This window comes from Schistocerca piceifrons, chromosome 3 (assembly GCF_021461385.2).
Source record: "Schistocerca piceifrons isolate TAMUIC-IGC-003096 chromosome 3, iqSchPice1.1, whole genome shotgun sequence".
Classification (NCBI taxonomy): Eukaryota; Metazoa; Arthropoda; class Insecta; order Orthoptera; family Acrididae; genus Schistocerca; species Schistocerca piceifrons.
Genome location: NC_060140.1, coordinates 227870147 through 227890627, shown reverse-complemented (window position 1 = coordinate 227890627; position 20481 = coordinate 227870147). Strand labels below are relative to the sequence as shown.

The following is a 20481-nucleotide window of genomic DNA, read 5'->3' as shown; positions in this document are numbered from 1 at the left end:
TTCATGCATTCTTTAATGTTGAACCCATTCATACACAAGAGCGTGATCATTTTCTTCCATAGAATGCCGCAGCGTTAGGTTTTTCGTATCCTACGCTAAGCAAAAAGTAGAGGCGGCTTTCTTAACGGGTAGTCGCGGCATTTTACTGAGTAACATTTTCCTGCGGAGAAGGTGGAGAAATTATATTCCACAGAAAGGTCCGACGTTTATAGAATAACACGACAGTCCCTCCTTTTACGCGAGTTATAATAAATTATAATTAATTTCGAGATCACTCTTTCCAGTTAGTGAAAATATCAATAAGAACACACGGGTCACGTGTTCCGTTTCAACGTACACACTGAGGGAGAGACTTATTATTCGTAAATAATGATTTTTCACTGCTATGTGACGGATAGCATATGGCGTCCCCATATGGATGGACATATTAAACAATGTAAAATGTTAAATGCATCACAGTGACGAACATTACGTGTGACGTCTGATAATTATTTTTGACACGCGTTTCGATGAAAATGCGATAAACGCTGTTTATGTGAGAATAACTGGAAAAGAATTTTCATTATCTAGGCAAAGAATAAACGAAGGGCTGTAATTTCAGTGAATAGTACATTGTGTAATAAATTCTGAGGCCTTCTTCGTGGAATTATGAATGTGACCGGACATTAAATAATTTTTTCTCTGGATGTAGCCGAAAGTAGGCGCTTATTACTTTGTTGTATACAGGTTTGCACTGTGAGAAATAAGAATAATATATGTATTAAACAATACTTTTGTGGTTATTTATGTAAAAACAGCACTCTCCATGTTCAATATTTAAATATTTTCAGATTTTACTCAAGACTGCAGCTTCGAAAAATAACATCGCTGGCGCGCAACAATATGCCTCCATTACGCGGTAAGTCAAAATTTTCTTAAATTGTGAGACAGGCGTGCAGCTCCCCGTAAAGTAAATTATCTGTTCTGATTTTCAGCATATTAATGAATAAGAGTAACATAATTTAAAGTCAGTTTTCAGTTTCTTAATGAGTGTTTTCGCACTAGGCTGTGGCCTGTACTTAGGTAACGACAGAAATATTTTTACTAAGAATTTCATTCATTAACCTTATTCGTGGCCATAAAACATTAAAATAATACAGCAAAAGTTTAAATTCAGTGATTGTGATCTCAATTCACAGAAGGAATAATTAAATAATTTTTCCATTTTTTCTGCTGTTGCTTATCCTCCTCTCTCTCAAGTACGTGCATATACGAAACGCATAAAAATTTATTTTAAAAAGTAAAAAGAGAGAAATATTTAACAGCAGTCTTGAGTAATGCTGACTATGTTGCGCTGCTAACGGTTCAATACCACAGTGCATAAAATTCATGAAATTAAAATGTGTTACTTATAACCTTCACATATTATATGAAAGCAAAATACCACATTAAAATCTAATTGCGTAGTCCTGAATATGTACTAAAAGGAACGCGATATCGATAAATTGTGTTTGTATGAAGTGCTCATCACTTACAACTCTTTCACGCGTCACGGCCAGTGTTGGTTTACTATTTTCGACGTTGATTTATGTCTATATTTAATACATTTTCGATTTGCGAGCTGAGAATGGTTTACAATGTGGAAGTACCGACAACGGCTCTCTCGGAAATTGCCTGCAGCTTCAAATGTATTCGGGCGGTGGCATAAACGCACGTGCGCAGATAGCGAGAGAAGTGCAACAGTATCCATTCAGTTAATCTGCATCGGCGCCAAACTTGAGACAAATGTCCTTTTAATGGCCAGGAGGGTCTGACCGTTACTCTGGTCATAAATTGAAGCAGTTCTAACTGACGATAAACAAGCAGCGGGACAGTTAAACGTCGTTCAAAAGTGCCTGCAGAGCCATAAATCTGTACCGTTTACTATCTCCTCGCCGAATAAGCAAATCGATTTCTGTCCTGTAACTGAGGTGCCGCTACTGATAACGCCCGGTGGAAAAGCGAGAACGTTGCAGCATTCTGCGTCACTGCGCGGCGGAGTAACTTGCGTCACAGCGCCGAAACAGTAGAGTAACGCACTGCGCCAGGTAATGATATTGTAATAACGACATGGCGCACGCGAAACGGGATTACCTGACCAGCGCGAACATTTAACGAGAAATCCGAATAATCACTAACAAAAAGCAGGCACTCATGCACAGGACTGTTAAAAGCATTATTCTGTGAGCGCTGCCTCGTTTTGCCGTTTTTTATTTCTCCGCAGACTTTCGAATATTCGGATAAATTTGCTGTTTTGAAATCATTTTTGCCTCTTACATTATAAATGTTATGATTTCAGCTACATTCCTACGCTGAAACCAAATTTATAAGCGCCATCATATCAGCCGAATATCTCAAAAGGACATTGACCTCAACCTGAAATTTTTCTCTTCTGTTTGTATTTTTTATAAAAACTGAGAAACAACAATGCTAATGAAGTTCATAATTATGACATTATACACACTTCGAAAGCAAAATCAGTATCAGCTTGAAAAAAACCTGGATACTGACTAGCATCTAGTGCACACAGACCTATTTGTCATGAAATGTAAATATTATTTTTTCTGTCATCAGGAAACGGGGTGTGGACTGTCAGCTGTCGGCTGTTGATGTCTGTGACCACTCGTAACCGGAGCATTAGTATCATGTTTGTAAATAGCATTGCTTTTATGTTTGACGTGACGACTACTAGTGAATTTCACGACAATGATATACATACATCTGATGTGACCCCACTTAACTACTGCTGAAAAAGGTGATGTAATGTTATAAAGCGTAAGTCCTACCCTATTGCAGATTCGAAGATGGCAACATAGTATTGGCGAAGCCAGTTTTCCAATAAATGTTTTACTGTGATCTTGGCGTTTCAAATTTTCTTTAGAAAATTACTGGTTATTTCTGTATATAAAACTGAGTGTTTTAAAAACACCTGGTCAAAAATTATATGAAAATGTCTAACAAATGTGTTGTGAAAATAAACGTAACCTGTGTTCAGAAAACTTACAAGGATGAAGCCAGATTACGTCTTCGACGACCGCCCAAATTCTGACAGGTCAATGCCTCGTCATTTTCAAGATACAAATGCGATGAGAGAAAGTTGCGCAAAGAAATTCAAACCCTCGGTAGGCGAGTAATGGCGACCAAGAATCATAATACCGCATATGTAGAGAGACAACACACATACACACCACGAACAACCAGTGTCGCCTGCCGCAGTGACCGAGCGGCTCTAGGCGCGTCAGTCTCCAACCGCGCGACCGCTACGGTCGCAGGCCCGAATCCTGCCTCGGGCATGGATGTGTGTGGTGTCCTTAGGTTAGTTAGGTTTAAGTAGTTCTAAGTTATAGGGGACTAATGACCTCAGATGTTAAGTCCCATAGTGCTCATAGCCATTTGAACCATTTTAACCAACCAGCGTCGTCACCCAAACAAAGATAACCAACGTTGGAAGTTATCAAAACTGAACACTAATCACCAACGGGTGAGGATGTAGCATTAACTCTGTCTCTCTGCTCTTTGACCAGAGGGAAAGCAAGATTCCTAGAGGAATGTAAGAAAAACCTCCGCGTCTATCAAGAAAGTCACTGGCCAGTTTAATCTCAACTGCTTCCTTGTTAATACTGTATCAATAGTTGAAAGTGCACGCCAGAGTCTTAATATTATATTCCATATGACGCTCGGTACTAACGCACTGTTTTGCAATAGCAGATTGGCTCGGTTGTTGCATGTGTGTGCGACGCTTTGCTCAGTACATCGGATCTCCACGGTCCGGATAGTCAGATAAATGTATGACATGCCGCAGCTGCAAGGGATACAGTAGACATCCCTTTACGCAAACCAAGATCATCCTTTACAGACCCTAAAAGTGTCCTATTGTTACAAGGTGGTCGGGAAACACGTATCACACACGTTTTCCACAGAAACGACCAATCCTGTTGGATAATGATGGAAGCTGAATAAATGAATTAAAATTTGTGCTACAGCCAGGACTTGAAGATGGGTCTCCTTGCTTACAAGGCAGGAATGCTGACCATTAAACCACCATTACACGTCCCAGCTGTAGTACAAATTTTAATTCATTTATTCAGCTTCCATAATTATCGTAGACAAAGATCTTGAGGAATATTTAATCGTAAGATCTATACGACCACCTTAGGCACAGGATTTCCACATTACATCCAACGCTGGGGTGCTATTCCAATGCCAGAGAGCCCTGGCAATAGTGTCGATTGAGGGGGAAAATGTCCGTCCCCGGTAGCTGAGTGGCCAGCGCGACAGAATGTCAATCCTAAGGGCCCGCGTTCGATTCCCGGCTGGGTCGGAGATTTTCTCCGCTCAGGGACTGGGTGCTGTGTTGCCCTAATCATCATCATTTCATCCCCATCGACACGAAAATCGCCGAAGTGGCGTCAAATAGAAAGCCTTGCACCCGGCGAACGGTCTACCCGACGGGAGGCCCTAGTCACACGACATTTACAGGGGGAAAATAAGTTGAAGATATGAATTAAGGTTTTGTGTTGGGGAATGCATTGGGTAGTCCGTGTAGCGATATTGCCCATAGTATTGTGGTGCTGTAATAGTCAGCATTTGTGCCTAGTAAGCAAGCAGACCCAGGTTCCAGTCCCGGCGGTAGCACAAATTTTAATTCATTTATTCGGCTTCCATCATTATCGTAGATAAAGGTGAGACTTAAATGTCTCGAGGAAAACGTACAACCCTGTTGGATATGCTACTTGCGTAAGGCAAAAAGGCTGTAGACTTAGTTGCCACCCCGATGTTTTCATCGCTCTCCTGATTCAAGATTGGCCGATAGCAAAATGTGCGTGTGATTTGTCTTTTAGTATAATCAATCTGGCGAAAGGTGACAGGTGGGCTAACTCAGCTGACAAATTTAGAGGTTCTGCGGTGACCTGGGCCTTGCGAACCAAGGCACAAAAAATGATTCAAATGGCTCTGAGCAATATGGGACTTAACATTTGAGGTCATCAGTCCCCTAGACCTCACCTAAGGACATCACACACATCGATGCCTGAGGTAGGATTCGAACCTGCGACCGTAGCAGCAGTGCGGTTTCGGATTGAAGCGCCTAGAACGATTGGTTTCACATAACAGAGCTGCAGATGCTCGGCAGAAGTACGTACTTGTCGGCGAGGCATGGTATCCTAGACTGAATGTTCCAAACACTCTTCACATCTAATCTTAGCACTGTTATTGCCTGTAGATCAAAATAGAGGGTGCACAGACAGGCCTTTTTAACGGATTTCTGATTTATTTGAAATACTCAACACTACTACAAAGTAAAGGTGCAAATCTCCTTACCGTCACCAGACAAAACTGCAAATCGAAGTACCGGTGAGAAAAACGCAGTTGAGGAATGGGTGAGAAAAACAAAACAAAAAATATTTTCTGTTGACATCTAAATGTGTAATTAGTAACAAAATACAACCACTGATTCATGACCGTTCAGAACAATTGAAAGACAGATTCGATTTATATTTCCCTGCACTACATATAGCCTAAACCAGTATGAGTGGGTAAGAAATCCTTTCGCGTTTTGAAGTGTGTCTGAACTTCAGGTTGTTAAAGAGTAGGAATCGGCAGACCTGAAGGACAACCACGCTTTAAAACTTAAGTGCCAAGAATCAGATCTACGAAACGTCTGAATTTCTGTTCATCAAGGTTACCATTACCGGAGTAATAGAGCACTGATCGTTTTGCTGGAGTTTTCTACAACAAATAAAACAGTAAAATTTCAGAAAGTAAGTCGTGAAAATGCATGTGAATTTCTCCTGCGTCCCAACTAATAAGAGGCACATTTGTAATATCCGTCAACCCCATGTGTGTGATAGAATTCATAATAGTATTGAAAAGTTTTATATCTCTGAAAATTATACTGTACTTAGAATAGAAATATAAAAATTAATATTTCTTTAAAATATCATTTGTTACAATGGAAACTATTTTATCAATATTAGTGAAATGGTGTCTCGTCAAACTGTATAAAGGTTGATTCAGCTGCTCCTAACTATGCCGTTTTATGTAACCCGTAATGTTATATCTTGCCTTCAAAAAACCGCGTCCGAGATTTTTTTATTCTCTAATGCTACGCGCAAACTATTAGTCGAACAGAAAAAATGGACAGGACGTTTTTGTAGAAAATTTAATGTAGTTAAATTTTGTATTGGAATACGTTTTCGCTGGAGGCCACGGTTTTCGAGCTGTTCAAGAAAAACTTACAAAAGTGACCTTCAAATGCACCCTCACCCCTCGCACACACAACCCCACCGGTCAGGGTTTCTAGTATGTTACTCATGGCACTTCCACCTACCACTGTACAAAAACTTGCAACTGCACAAATTATTTCCCACATTCGACCTCCTTTGGTCTTCACTGACTGGCCTTATAACGCCACCGGCTTCTAGGAACACTTAAAAATTGTAAAATTCACGTTTGTGTAAGTTTTACCTAATAATTTTATCAATTTTAACAGCATAAAATAAACAATAACATCTTTGCATTCGACAGGTCTTCTGACTACGAAATTAGTGCACTTGCAAGGGTTAAGTCATGATCGGATTGTCAACGTAATTGATTTTAGCGTAAAGTTTACAAAGGTCGTTCTCCTTTCGTTACCCTCAAGAGTACGTTAAAATTAATAACGTGAACGAAATAGCCAGCTATGCTGTTGGCATAGCAGCCCAGTCAGTAGAGACAAAAACAGGTCGAATATCGGGAATAGTTGGTGTAGTAGGAAATTTTTGTACAGTGGTAGGAAAAACATATTAGAAATCCTGACTCATGTGGGATGAGTGTGGGGTGGAGATGTGTTTGAAGGTCTTGGATAACTCGAAAATTATGACCTCTAGTGACTTACCTACATAAAGGTCCTGTTCATTTTTTCTGTGGGACTAATAGCTAGCGTGTAGCAAGCACAATTACACTGCGCGTTGCACAAAATGACAACTGAGTCACCGTGTGTATTAGAAATGTGTCACCAAGAGAAAAGGTATAGAAATCACTGGGCTAGACAAAGTATTACGAAGGTTATTCATACACCTTGAAAGGGTCCTGTAGCCACCTTTCATTGCCAACTCTCGTAATGGTCAAGTCGGCAAAGAGGTTTCTGCTACTTGTGAGAAATCCACCTGCGTTAGGTTGGTGGCGGAAATGGCATCCTGGGGTTTTCCGGTCCACGCGGAGCGTGGAAGAGGCTGGAGAAGCGGGAGGCAGTCTGCCGCCGGTACGGGAAGCGTACACAGCTGTGCTCCAGTCGAAGAAGGGTGAGTTGGACTGACCGCGTGGCGCGTTGTCACATAGAGAGGGTAGCTTTTAGCTTTTGGTCTCGAATTTCGTCTTATAAAGATTTATTTGCTGGGTTGCAGCAGGGAATGCAAGGCTTTTGTAGACTTTCAGTTTGATTCCCAATGCAGTCTTGACTTTGATCCGTGAGAGGAACGCAGCACCAAGGAGTTGCATATGTTGAAGTGCCCTCGGTTCAGTGTGAATGTTTATGTGCCTACAACTGTGTGTGTATGCTTCTAATCTTTTCCGGATCTTGGTAATTTTTGTGTATTTGTGTATTTGTGAATTTTCTTTGTCTCATGTGATTAAAATTTGGCCACGGTCCATAGAAATTGTCTCCGCGGACCGAGTGGGCACGCGAGTCTGTTATGAAACGTATAGTATTTCACAAGCAATTGTACATAGTTAGCATGCAACAGCAGTCTATAGATGCACTACATCAATGTTTTAAGGAATAAATAATTTTGCCTTCAATCTTATCTTGTGTACCGATGTTACGTCGCCGTTACCTTCGCCATTTACCTTGTAGTTTTCCTTGTTGGCCCACCTATAGCGTTTCCCTGTGCACAGGTGTAGCGATTAGTGTCCCTTTTTTTATCTGAAACAAATGCTCTGGAATAGATCGTGTTTTCACGAATCTTGCTGCAGGCTGCACTTACGCATGGTGTTCACGCCCTATTTACTTTACTCAATATTTGATTCACGGGCAGAATGCCTGGATCATATTAATAACTACATCCCATTCTTTATCAATGACTTTACAATGAATGTTCTTTTGTGAGTTTTTCTTATTAATAAATTATGTAATTTTCCGACTCAGTGCTACCTCTTCTTTGTCGTGTGGCTAGAGTTGGTGGCGACCCTATCTTTTATATTGATTTCAATGTCAAATAGCATTTTATTATTCAAAGTGCGCGTGGCTCTTTTAGCTATCAGGATACATTCAAAGGGCACTTCATGCTTCTTGCACATAGCGTCCTTTTATTCACGCCACTTACAACCTAAGAGCCAAAGAAATTGGTACACCTGCCTAATATCGTATAGGGCTCCCGCGAGCATGCAGAAGAGCCGCAACACGACGTTGCATGGACTCAACTAATGTCTGAACTACTGCTGGAGGGAATTGACACCATCAGTCCTGCAGGGCTGTCCATAAATACGTAAGAGTACGAGGAGGTGGAGATCACGTTGCAAGACATCCAAGATAGTGTTCATGTCTAGGGATTTTGGTGGCTAGAGGAAGTGTTTAAGCTCAGAAGAGTGTTCCTGGAGCCACTCTAGCAATTCTGGACGTGTGTGGTCTCGCATTATCCTGCTGAAATTGTCAAGGTCCGTCTGGAATCCACAATGGACATGAATGGATGCGGGTGATCAGACAGGATGACTACGTACGTGTCACATGTCAGAGTATCAGAGGTCCCATATCACGTCAACTGCACACGCCCACGCCGTTACAATGCCTCCACCAGCTTGAACAGTCCTCTGCTGACATGCAGGGTCCATGGATTCATTAGGTTGTCTCCATACCCATACATGTTCATTTGCTCGACACAATTTGAAACGAGACTCGTCCGACCAGGCAACATGTTTCCAGTCATCAGCAGTCCAATGCCGGTGTTGACGGACTTAGGCGAGGCGTAAAGCTTTGTGTCGTACAGTCATTAATGATACACGAGTGGGCCTTCGCCTCCGAAAGCCCATATCGATGATGTTTCGTTGAATGGTTCGCGCGCTGACACCTGTTGATGGCCCAGCACTGAAATCCGGAGCAATTTGCTATACAGTTGCGGTTCTGTCCCGCTGAACGATTATTTTCAGTCGTTGTTGGTTCCGTTCTTGCAGGATCTTTTTCCGACCGCAGCGGTGTTGGAGATCTGATGTTTTACTAAGTTCCGGTTCACTCGTGAAATGGTCGTACGGGAAAATTCCCACTTCGTCGCTACCTCGGAGATGCTGTGTCCCATCGCTCGTGCGCCGACTATGACACCACGTTCAAACTCATTTAAATCTTGATAACCTGCCGTTATAGCAGCAGTAACCGTGCTAATAACTGCGCCAGACACTTGTTTTATATAGGCGTTGCCAACCGCAGCGCCGTATTCTGCCCGTTTACATATCTCTGTATTTGTATACGCATGCCTGTATCAGTGTCTTTGGCGCTTCAGTGTAGTTTGCATGTAGCGAGCGAATTAATATTGCGGTTTGCATAATACGACGTCGGTGAGACAGCTGTCACCCTGTGTATTAGAAAGGTGTCACCACGAGAAAAGGTATGGAAATCTCTGACCTAGACAAAGTATTACGAAAGTTTTTGAGACATCCTTTTTAATGTTTTAATTAATTAATAGTAATATCTCACAAAACCTATTACGTCACTGCGAATAAGAGGTGATTCTGACATCTATATATCGTTAGTCTAATTGGGGGATAATTTCTAAAAGAGAAACCACATACCAATACTTGAAACAGACTAATAAGGCGTTTAAACTGTAAATAAGTACAACTATAGCTGTAGATAACTACAGTTTTATGTGGTGGCCGAAAGTGTAACTTATAATTGCGTATAATTTCAGTTATGACGAACAACTCAGCTTTCATCTGCAGTAATCGATTTGCAATCGACACACTGATAACAATCGAACTAGGATGTGTAAAAAAGCGGAGTTGAATGTGGCTGTGTGTACGCACCATGGCCTTATCGATGACGATGGCAGTCTCGATGTATTTGGTGGCTTCGCGCACGTCGCGCCTGTACCGCCCCCCGGAGGCGGAGGAGGCGGGCCCGGAGGCGGCGGAGGCGGGGCCCGGCCCCACGTGCTTGGGCCGGCGGTGCTTCATGCTCCACTCGAGGTTGCCCTGGTTGCCGCACCCCTTGGTCGTCTTGGTGCGAGCTTCGAAGATCACGTGAGGATGTTTCTGCTAAAGGAAGGCCGAGAGGCATGCATATGAAGTTATGGCGGCGGTGTGCGCGCAGCTGCAAACAAAATACATTTCACACTCTCGCTAAATAACAAGTTGTGCACCAGGCAATATATAAGCAGCTGTGCGCGTCTGCGAAGCTTAACGCCTGACAGCAAAAGTGATAGGGGCGTCCTATAAGTAATGCAACACTTCTTTTTCTCGGACAGTTTTGGTTGAAAAAGAACTTAATTTGTTGTAGGATATCGTGGAATATTCTCGCTTCAGCCTCTATATTTTCATGATGTTCCGATAGTTGACGGCGCTTGGTGTTGCCTTCAATACGGTGTCCGTAAGGGAGATGCGTTCCAAGCTGTCATTGAGTTTATTTTGGCGGAAAACCAGAGCATCGCAGCTATTCATAGGCGCTTGCAGAATGTCTGAGGAGAGCTAGCAGCCGGCCGAAGTGGCCGTGCGGTTCTAGGTGCTGCAGTCTGGAACCGCGAGACCGCTACGGTCGCAGGTTCGAATCCTGCCTCGGGCATGGATGTGTGTGGTGTCCTTAGGTTAGTTAGGTTTAACTAGTTCTAAGTTCTAGGGGACTAATGACCTCAGAAGTTGAGTCCCATAGTGCTCAGAGCCATTTGAACCATTTTTTTTTAGAGCTAGCAAGGCTTCACATGAGTCTGAACACCCGAGAGGAACTCACAAAGCCTCCCTGGACTGTTCTTCCTCATCCACTCTGCAGCCCGGATCTCTCACCTTCCGATTTCCATCTGTTTGGCCCAATGCATGACGCACTCCGTGGAAAGTAGCATGCGGATGATAGGGAGGTTACTGGTGTAGCAAGATGTTGGCTCTGAAGTCCGCCAGTAGATGGTTCAAATGGCTCTAAGCACTATAGGACTTAACATCGGAGGTCATCAGTTCCCTACTTTTAGAACTACGTAATCCTAACTAACCTAAGGACATCACACACATCCATGCCCAAGGCAGGATTCGAACGTGCGACCGTAGCAGCCGTGAGCTTCCGGACTGAAGCGCCTAGAACCGCTCGACCACAGCGGCCGACCGTCCACCAGTAGAGTGGTACCATACGGGCATACAGTCCCTCCCAGTAAGGTAACGTGAGGTCGTCGCATTGACGGAGATTGTTAAAAAACAGGGTTTTGTAGGCAAAAGAGTGGGCAATAATATGATGAATCCTGAATAAAACCAACCTATTTCCAGAAGAAAGTGTTGCATTGGTTACTTAACGTCCTTCGTCATGAAAGGTAGGTTTATCAATGCCTATCGATACACTACTGGCCATTAAAATTGCTAGACCAAGAAGAAATGCAGATGATAAACGGGTATCATTGGACAAATATATTATACTAGAACTGACATGTGATTACATTTTCACGCAATTTGGGTGCATAGATCCTGAGAAATCAGTACCCAGAACAACCACATCTGGCCGTAATAACGGCCTTGATACGCGTGGGCATTCAGTCAAACAGAGCTTGGATGGCATGTACAGGTATAGCTGACCATGCAGCTGCAGCACGATACCACATTTCGTCACGAGTAGTGACTGGCGTATTGTGACGAGCCAGTTGCTCGGCCACCATTGACCAGACGTTTTCAGTTGGTGAGAGATTTGGAGAATGTGCTGGCAAGGGCAGCAGTCGAACATTTTCTGTATCCAGAAAGGCCCATACAGGTCCTGCTACATGCGGTCGTGCATTATCCTGCTGAAATGTAGGGTTTCGCAGTGATCGAATGAAGGGTAGAGCCACGGGTCGTAACACATCTGAAATGTCACGGCCGCTGTTCAAAGTGCCGTCAACGCGAACAAGAGGTGACCGAGACGTGTAACCAATGGCACCCCATACCATCACGCCGGGTGATACGTCAGTATGGCGGTGACGAATAGACGCTTCCAATGTGCGTTCACCGCGATGTTGCCAAACACGGACGCGACCATCATGATGCTGTAAACAGAACCTGGATTCATCCGAAAAAATGACGTTTTGCCATTCGTGCACCCAGGTTCGTCGTTGAGTACACTATCGCAGGCGCTTCTGTCTGTGATGCAGCGGCAAGAGTAACCGGAACCATGGCCTCCGAGCTGATAGTCCATGCTGCTGCAAACGTCATCGTGCAGATGGTGGTTGTCTTGCAAAACGTCCCCATCTGTTGACTCAGGGATCGAGACGTGGCTCCACGATCCGTAACAGCCATGCGGATAAGATGCCTGTCATCTCGACTGCTAGTGATACGAGGCCGTTGGGATCCAGCACGGTGTTCCGTATTACCCTCCTGAACCCACCGATTCCACATTCTGCTAACAGTCATTGGATCTCGATCAACGCGAGCAGCAATGTCACGATACGATAAACCGCAATCGCGATAGGCTACAATCCGACCTTTATTAAAGTAGAAAACGTGATGGTACGCATTTCTCCTTCTTACATGAGGCATCACAACAACATTTCACCAGGCAACGCCGTCAACTGCTGTTTGTGTATGAGAAATCGGTTGGAAACTTTCCTCATGTCAGCACGTTGTAGGTGTCGCCACCGGCGCCATCCTTGTGTGAATGCTCAGAAGAGCTAATCATTTGCATGTCACAGCATCTTCTTCCTGTCGGTTAAATTTCGCGAGTGTAGCACGTCATCTTCGTGGTGTAGCAATTTTTATGGCCAGTAGTGTACACGGACTAAGTGACCGCTAGAAAAAAATCTGATGTGTCGATAGGAATTTACATAATATATACATTTAACTTTGACAGTCATTTACTCAGTTTGCTTCAGCAAGCACTTGTACCACTCGTACTCTCAACACGTCAAATATGGAAGAGTTTAAATCGTCCAATAGGAAGCTGAGATCTTGGACTGATAAACTTGCAGCGCTCCAGGTGGCCTGGCAACGAACTAAGGTCGTATTAGCCGGAGTTTCACCCCAACGGCCGGCGCTGCAGCCGCGGCAGGTGAGAAGTCACGCACGTGGCGCTCGCTAATTGGCGCGCTTTTTACCGCTCGCAGCACCGCACCGCTCTGCGGATTAAATGAACGTGTCAGTTCTGGCAGGTCCGGCACCTGAAGCGTGCGTGTGCTGACGCGTTACTGCATCCGGGCTGGCGATGAGCTACGCTCTGTGGCCGACGCAAAGCTGTGGGGATGGTTATCAGTGCTAATAACCCGAAAACGAGCGCGGCAGCGAGGAAAAAAATGAGAAATACGTCGGCAACCGATTTTGTTTGAGGCTGGTTTGTTTACGCACGCAGCGAATTGTCACGCGCGACAGGTGCTTTTATTTTCATCTCCTACACCTCTGTAATTGCGTTATGCCCCAAGCTGGACGTGAAAACAACGGAAAAATTTATACAAAACACTTAAATTTCAAAGGTTCGTCATGAAGAGTGTCAGTAACGGAAACGCACCTAATCTACGCTGATGTGCAAAATTAAAGGATGAGGTAGGCAAAGTAACATATTAACTACTCAGTGGAACTGAATGAAGTACGGGAGAATTTTGCCAGAGATCAACCAGTAGTGCACAGAATACTGGACTAGGGATGGGCAAATTTTTAAATGTGTGGATATATCCTGTACCAATATTTACAAAAGCCATAGGTATTATCGATCGTAATTATCGATGTTACAATTTATTGGTCGATATTTTCAAAATTTTGCAGGAATTAAAAAAAATTGATCGTAGTCACATAAATGATTAAAAAACATTTAAAAATTGACAAATACTTTAGTTATACCCAACATTAACCAATAGCCGGCCGTTGGTGGCTGAGGGGTTCTAGGCGCTTCAGTCTGGAACCGCGCGACCGCTACGGTCGCAGGTTCGAATCCTGCCTCGAGCATGGATGTGTGTAATGTCCTTAGGTTAGTTAGGTTTAAGTAGTTCTAAGTTCTTGGGGACTGGTGACCTCCGCTGTTAAGTCCCATAGTGCTCAGAGCCATTTGAACCATTTTTTTTTAGAGCTAGCAAGGCTTCACATGAGTCTGAACACCCGAGAGGAACTCACAAAGCCTCCCTGGACTGTTCTTCCTCATCCACTCTGCAGCCCGGATCTCTCACCTTCCGATTTCCATCTGTTTGGCCCAATGCATGACGCACTCCGTGGAAAGTAGCATGCGGATGATAGGGAGGTTACTGGTGTAGCAAGATGTTGGCTCTGAAGTCCGCCAGTAGATGGTTCAAATGGCTCTAAGCACTATAGGACTTAACATCGGAGGTCATCAGTTCCCTACTTTTAGAACTACGTAATCCTAACTAACCTAAGGACATCACACACATCCATGCCCAAGGCAGGATTCGAACGTGCGACCGTAGCAGCCGTGAGCTTCCGGACTGAAGCGCCTAGAACCGCTCGACCACAGCGGCCGACCGTCCACCAGTAGAGTGGTACCATACGGGCATACAGTCCCTCCCAGTAAGGTAACGTGAGGTCGTCGCATTGACGGAGATTGTTAAAAAACAGGGTTTTGTAGGCAAAAGAGTGGGCAATAATATGATGAATCCTGAATAAAACCAACCTATTTCCAGAAGAAAGTGTTGCATTGGTTACTTAACGTCCTTCGTCATGAAAGGTAGGTTTATCAATGCCTATCGATACACTACTGGCCATTAAAATTGCTAGACCAAGAAGAAATGCAGATGATAAACGGGTATCATTGGACAAATATATTATACTAGAACTGACATGTGATTACATTTTCACGCAATTTGGGTGCATAGATCCTGAGAAATCAGTACCCAGAACAACCACATCTGGCCGTAATAACGGCCTTGATACGCGTGGGCATTCAGTCAAACAGAGCTTGGATGGCATGTACAGGTATAGCTGACCATGCAGCTTCAGCACGATACCACATTTCGTCACGAGTAGTGACTGGCGTATTGTGACGAGCCAGTTGCTCGGCCACCATTGACCAGACGTTTTCAGTTGGTGAGAGATTTGGAGAATGTGCTGGCAAGGGCAGCAGTCGAACATTTTCTGTATCCAGAAAGGCCCGTACAGGTCCTGCTACATGCGGTCGTGCATTATCCTGCTGAAATGTAGGGTTTCGCAGTGATCGAATGAAGGGTAGAGCCACGGGTCGTAACACATCTGAAATGTCACGGCCGCTGTTCAAAGTGCCGTCAACGCGAACAAGAGGTGACCGAGACGTGTAACCAATGGCACCCCATACCATCACGCCGGGTGATACGTCAGTATGGCGGTGACGAATAGACGCTTCCAATGTGCGTTCACCGCGATGTTGCCAAACACGGACGCGACCATCATGATGCTGTAAACAGAACCTGGATTCATCCGAAAAAATGACGTTTTGCCATTCGTGCACCCAGGTTCGTCGTTGAGTACACTATCGCAGGCGCTTCTGTCTGTGATGCAGCGGCAAGAGTAACCGGAACCATGGCCTCCGAGCTGATAGTCCATGCTGCTGCAAACGTCATCGTGCAGATGGTGGTTGTCTTGCAAAACGTCCCCATCTGTTGACTCAGGGATCGAGACGTGGCTCCACGATCCGTAACAGCCATGCGGATAAGATGCCTGTCATCTCGACTGCTAGTGATACGAGGCCGTTGGGATCCAGCACGGTGTTCCGTATTACCCTCCTGAACCCACCGATTCCACATTCTGCTAACAGTCATTGGATCTCGATCAACGCGAGCAGCAATGTCACGATACGATAAACCGCAATCGCGATAGGCTACAATCCGACCTTTATTAAAGTAGAAAACGTGATGGTACGCATTTCTCCTTCTTACATGAGGCATCACAACAACATTTCACCAGGCAACGCCGTCAACTGCTGTTTGTGTATGAGAAATCGGTTGGAAACTTTCCTCATGTCAGCACGTTGTAGGTGTCGCCACCGGCGCCATCCTTGTGTGAATGCTCAGAAGAGCTAATCATTTGCATGTCACAGCATCTTCTTCCTGTCGGTTAAATTTCGCGAGTGTAGCACGTCATCTTCGTGGTGTAGCAATTTTTATGGCCAGTAGTGTACACGGACTAAGTGACCGCTAGAAAAAAATCTGATGTGTCGATAGGAATTTACATAATATATACATTTAACTTTGACAGTCATTTACTCAGTTTGCTTCAGCAAGCACTTGTACCACTCGTACTCTCAACACGTCAAATATGGAAGAGTTTAAATCGTCCAATAGGAAGCTGAGATCTTGGACTGATAAACTTGCAGCGCTCCAGGTGGCCTGGCAACGAACTAAGGTCGTATTAGCCGGAGTATCACCCCAACGGCCGGCGCTGCAGCCGCGGCAGGTGAGAAGTCACGCACGTGGCGCTCGCTAATTGGCGCGCTTTTTACCGCTCGCAGCACCGCACCGCTCTGCGGATTAAATGAACGTGTCAGTTCTGGCAGGTCCGGCACCTGAAGCGTGCGTGTGCTGACGCGTTACTGCATCCGGGCTGGCGATGAGCTACGCTCTGTGGCCGACGCAAAGCTGTGGGGATGGTTATCAGTGCTAATAACCCGAAAACGAGCGCGGCAGCGAGGAAAAAAGTGAGAAATACGTCGGCAACCGATTTTGTTTGAGGCTGGTTTGTTTACGCACGCAGCGAATTGTCACGCGCGACAGGTGCTTTTATTTTCATCTCCTACACCTCTGTAATTGCGTTATGCCCCAAGCTGGACGTGAAAACAACGGAAAAATTTATACAAAACACTTAAATTTCAAAGGTTCGTCATGAAGAGTGTCAGTAACGGAAACGCACCTAATCTACGCTGATGTGCAAAATTAAAGGATGAGGTAGGCAAAGTAACATATTAACTACTCAGTGGAACTGAATGAAGTACGGGAGAATTTTGCCAGAGATCAACCAGTAGTGCACAGAATACTGGACTAGGGATGGGCAAATTTTTAAATGTGTGGATATATCCTGTACCAATATTTACAAAAGCCATAGGTATTATCGATCGTAATTATCGATGTTACAATTTATTGGTCGATATTTTCAAAATTTTGCAGGAATTAAAAAAAATTGATCGTAGTCACATAAATGATTAAAAAACATTTAAAAATTGACAAATACTTTAGTTATACCCAACATTAACCAATAGCCGGCCGTTGGTGGCTGAGGGGTTCTAGGCGCTTCAGTCTGGAACCGCGCGACCGCTACGGTCGCAGGTTCGAATCCTGCCTCGAGCATGGATGTGTGTAATGTCCTTAGGTTAGTTAGGTTTAAGTAGTTCTAAGTTCTAGGGGACTGGTGACCTCCGCTGTTAAGTCCCATAGTGCTCAGAGCCATTAGCCATTAACCAATAAAACACACAATGTATTATAAAATCAATTATTTACACAAAAACTAATTAATGAAAGCAATAATCATCGCTGACAGACATTAACAGAACTCTTTATTTAATATGTTCTCCAGTCAGCCTACTACTGTTTTCTGTCACACAGTCGTACAAATTTACTAAGAAAGTCACTCTTCCGGACGAAACAGAACAGGCCTAACATATTAAGCGGTTTTGAGCAATTTCCGCCAAAACAGTTGTGGAATGACGACTATCAATCCAGAACTTTACAGGATCACAGTTCTGTCCTGAACGTGGTTGATCGAGGTGTCGTTCTAGCTCATTTGGCAGAGAACCATAGCTTGGGATTTCTTTTGTGATTGATCTTTCGGGCCATGCCGTGACCAAATTGAAGGCTTGTTAGAGTTTTCTTGTATTACATCTGACACTCTTTGTTCAAGCGACAATTGATCCATCCGCCTATGCTTGGAACGAATTTCCTTAGTTATTTCCACTATTGCCGCTGACATTGCAATGGGAGAATCAAAGTGAATGAATATGCAGTGTAGATACATTCGTGTTCAAATCTGGTACTCAGTTATGAAATTAAATTAAGTCCACAGTAAGACATTTACTGTTAGACTGCAAAGATTGGTAATAGTTGGAATGGGCAAGAAATTCGCTGATGAGAACTACAGTGCCAATGAATGAAGAAAAGACTAACAAAAATTTCACTTTCGATATTTAATATTAAATATTGATTAACCGACATATCGATAATTTAGTGATCGACGAAACATACAGATATCATTTTGTAGAAATATGGATATTTTGACTGGCCGAGCGGCTCTAGGCGCTTCAGTCTGGAACCGCGTGACCGCTACGGTCGCAGGTTCGAATCCTGCCTCGGGCATGGATGTGTGTGATGTCTTTAGGTTAGTTAGGTTAAAGTAGGTCTAATTCTAGGGGACTGATGACCTCAGATGTTAAGTCCCGTAGTACTCAGAGCCATTTTTTGATATTTTGATGCATCGATAGCTCTCGCCCATCCCTAAGCTGGACATCAAATGACGAGACGTCGGCGTGACTATAGCATCAAATGAGGCAGTTAAAGGAACAGAAAAAGACAGTGTACGAAATCAACGAGCAGTTAGGGCGCATTTTGGCGGTGTTAGTCATTACAAGATGGTCTGGAGACAACATCTGGATCATTTCCCACGGGAAAGCATCATCGAAAAACTGGAAAAAAGATGAAGTGTGACGACTGCATCCCAGGAGTTAGTTATTGCTTACAGCAGTGTTTAATGTGCGTGGGGGAGAGTCCAGTACCACACGCACTGCTACTCGAAGAAGAGGTGAAGGCCAGCCACTGTTGACTGCAGCAGCAGATGACCGCTACACTGTGCAACAGGCAAAAAGGGTTCTACGTCAAACAGTGGATGCAGTTGTAACCATATTTAACTGGATTGCAAGGCATGCAGTCTCACGCTCCGCAGTGGCACGTCAACTGCATGGAGGGCGAGCTCTCTGCAAGACGACCAGTAAGTTGTATTCCGTTGAACACATGGGTGGCACCGTTTTCAATGACGCCAAGTCCGTAGGGACTGTATCAGAGGGAAGTGGGACTGGGCGCTCTTTTGAGACGAGGGCAGATTCAGTCTCAGTTGCGACTCTGGACGCACCCTCATATGGCGAGAGCTTGGAAAACACAATGCACCCTGGGAAGTTCACCCCCTTAGCGCGTTTTACTGCCGTGCTGTGGACCTGGGTTCGCTTCTCAGCTGGGTCAGAGATTTTTTCCGCTCGGGGAGTGGGTAAAGTGTTGTCCTCATCACTGACACGAAAGTTGCCGAATGTGGCGTTAACTGAAAAGACTTCCAAATCGGCGGCTGAACTTCCCCAGGTGGCGACTCCTGGCCATCAGTGCCATACATCATTTCATTTCTCGCCCAGGAACATCGCAGATCTTGATCGTTTTGGTGGTCCAGATATTACGGTGTGTTGTTGTTGTGGTCTTCAGTCCAAAGACTGGTTCAATGCAGCTCTCCATGCTACTTTATCCCGTGCAAGAAGCCGGCCGGAGTGGCCGTGCGGTTCTAGGCGCTACAGTCTGGAACCGCGAGACCGCTGCGGTCGCAGGTTCGAATCCTGCCTCGGGCATGGATGTGTGTGATGTCCTTCGGTTAGTTAGGTTTAAGTAGTTCTAAATTCTAGGGGACTAATGACCTCAGAAGTTGAGTCCCATAGTGCTCAGAGCCATTTGAACCGTGCAAGCATCTGCATCTCCGAGTAACTACAGCAACCTACATCCTTCTGAATCTGCTTACTGTATTCATCTCTTGGTCCCCCTGTACTATTTTTATCCCCAAGCCTCCCTCCAGTACTAAACTGGTGATTCCTTGATGCCTCAGAATGTGTTCAAAAATGGTTCAAATGGCTCTGAGCACTATGGGACTTAACTTCTGAGGTCATTAGTCCCCTAGAACTTAGAACTATTTAAACCTAACTAACCTAAGGACATCACACACATCCATGCCCGAGGCAGGATTCGAACCTGCGACCGTAGCGGTCGCGCGGTTCCGGACTGTAGCGCCTAGAACCGCTCGGCCACACCGGCCGGCCCTCAGAACGTGTCCTACCAGCTATTCCTTCTTCTAGTCAGGTCGTACCAAAAAGTTCTCGTCTCCCCAATTCTATTCAGTATCTCCTCATTACTTACGTGATCTACCCATCTAATCTTCAGCAGTCTTCTGTAGCACCACATTTCAGAAACTTCCTTTTACTACCTGTCTAAACTGTTTATTGTCTATGTTTCACTTCCATACGTGACTACACTCCGCCGCGCGGGAATATCCGAGCGGTTTAAGGCGCTGCAGTCATGGACTGTGCGGCTGCTCCCGGCGGAGGTTCGAGTCCTCCCTCGGGCATGGGTGTGTGTGTTTGTCCTTAGGATAATTTATGTTAAGTAGTGTGTAAGCTTAGGGCCTGATGACCTT

General features: G+C 44.6%; 1 protein-coding gene across 3 annotated transcripts in view; it reads right to left on the bottom strand.

Moving 5' to 3' along the window:
- Positions 1-20481, bottom strand: part of LOC124787937 (disintegrin and metalloproteinase domain-containing protein 11) — a 1045780-nt gene that overhangs the window by 195305 nt on the left and 829994 nt on the right. For all 3 annotated transcript variants that reach the window (XM_047254929.1, XM_047254930.1, XM_047254931.1), the window contains exon 7: positions 10009-10239. In XM_047254929.1, the coding sequence (XP_047110885.1) occupies positions 10009-10239 (231 nt within the window). The remainder of the gene's footprint in view (positions 1-10008; positions 10240-20481) is intronic.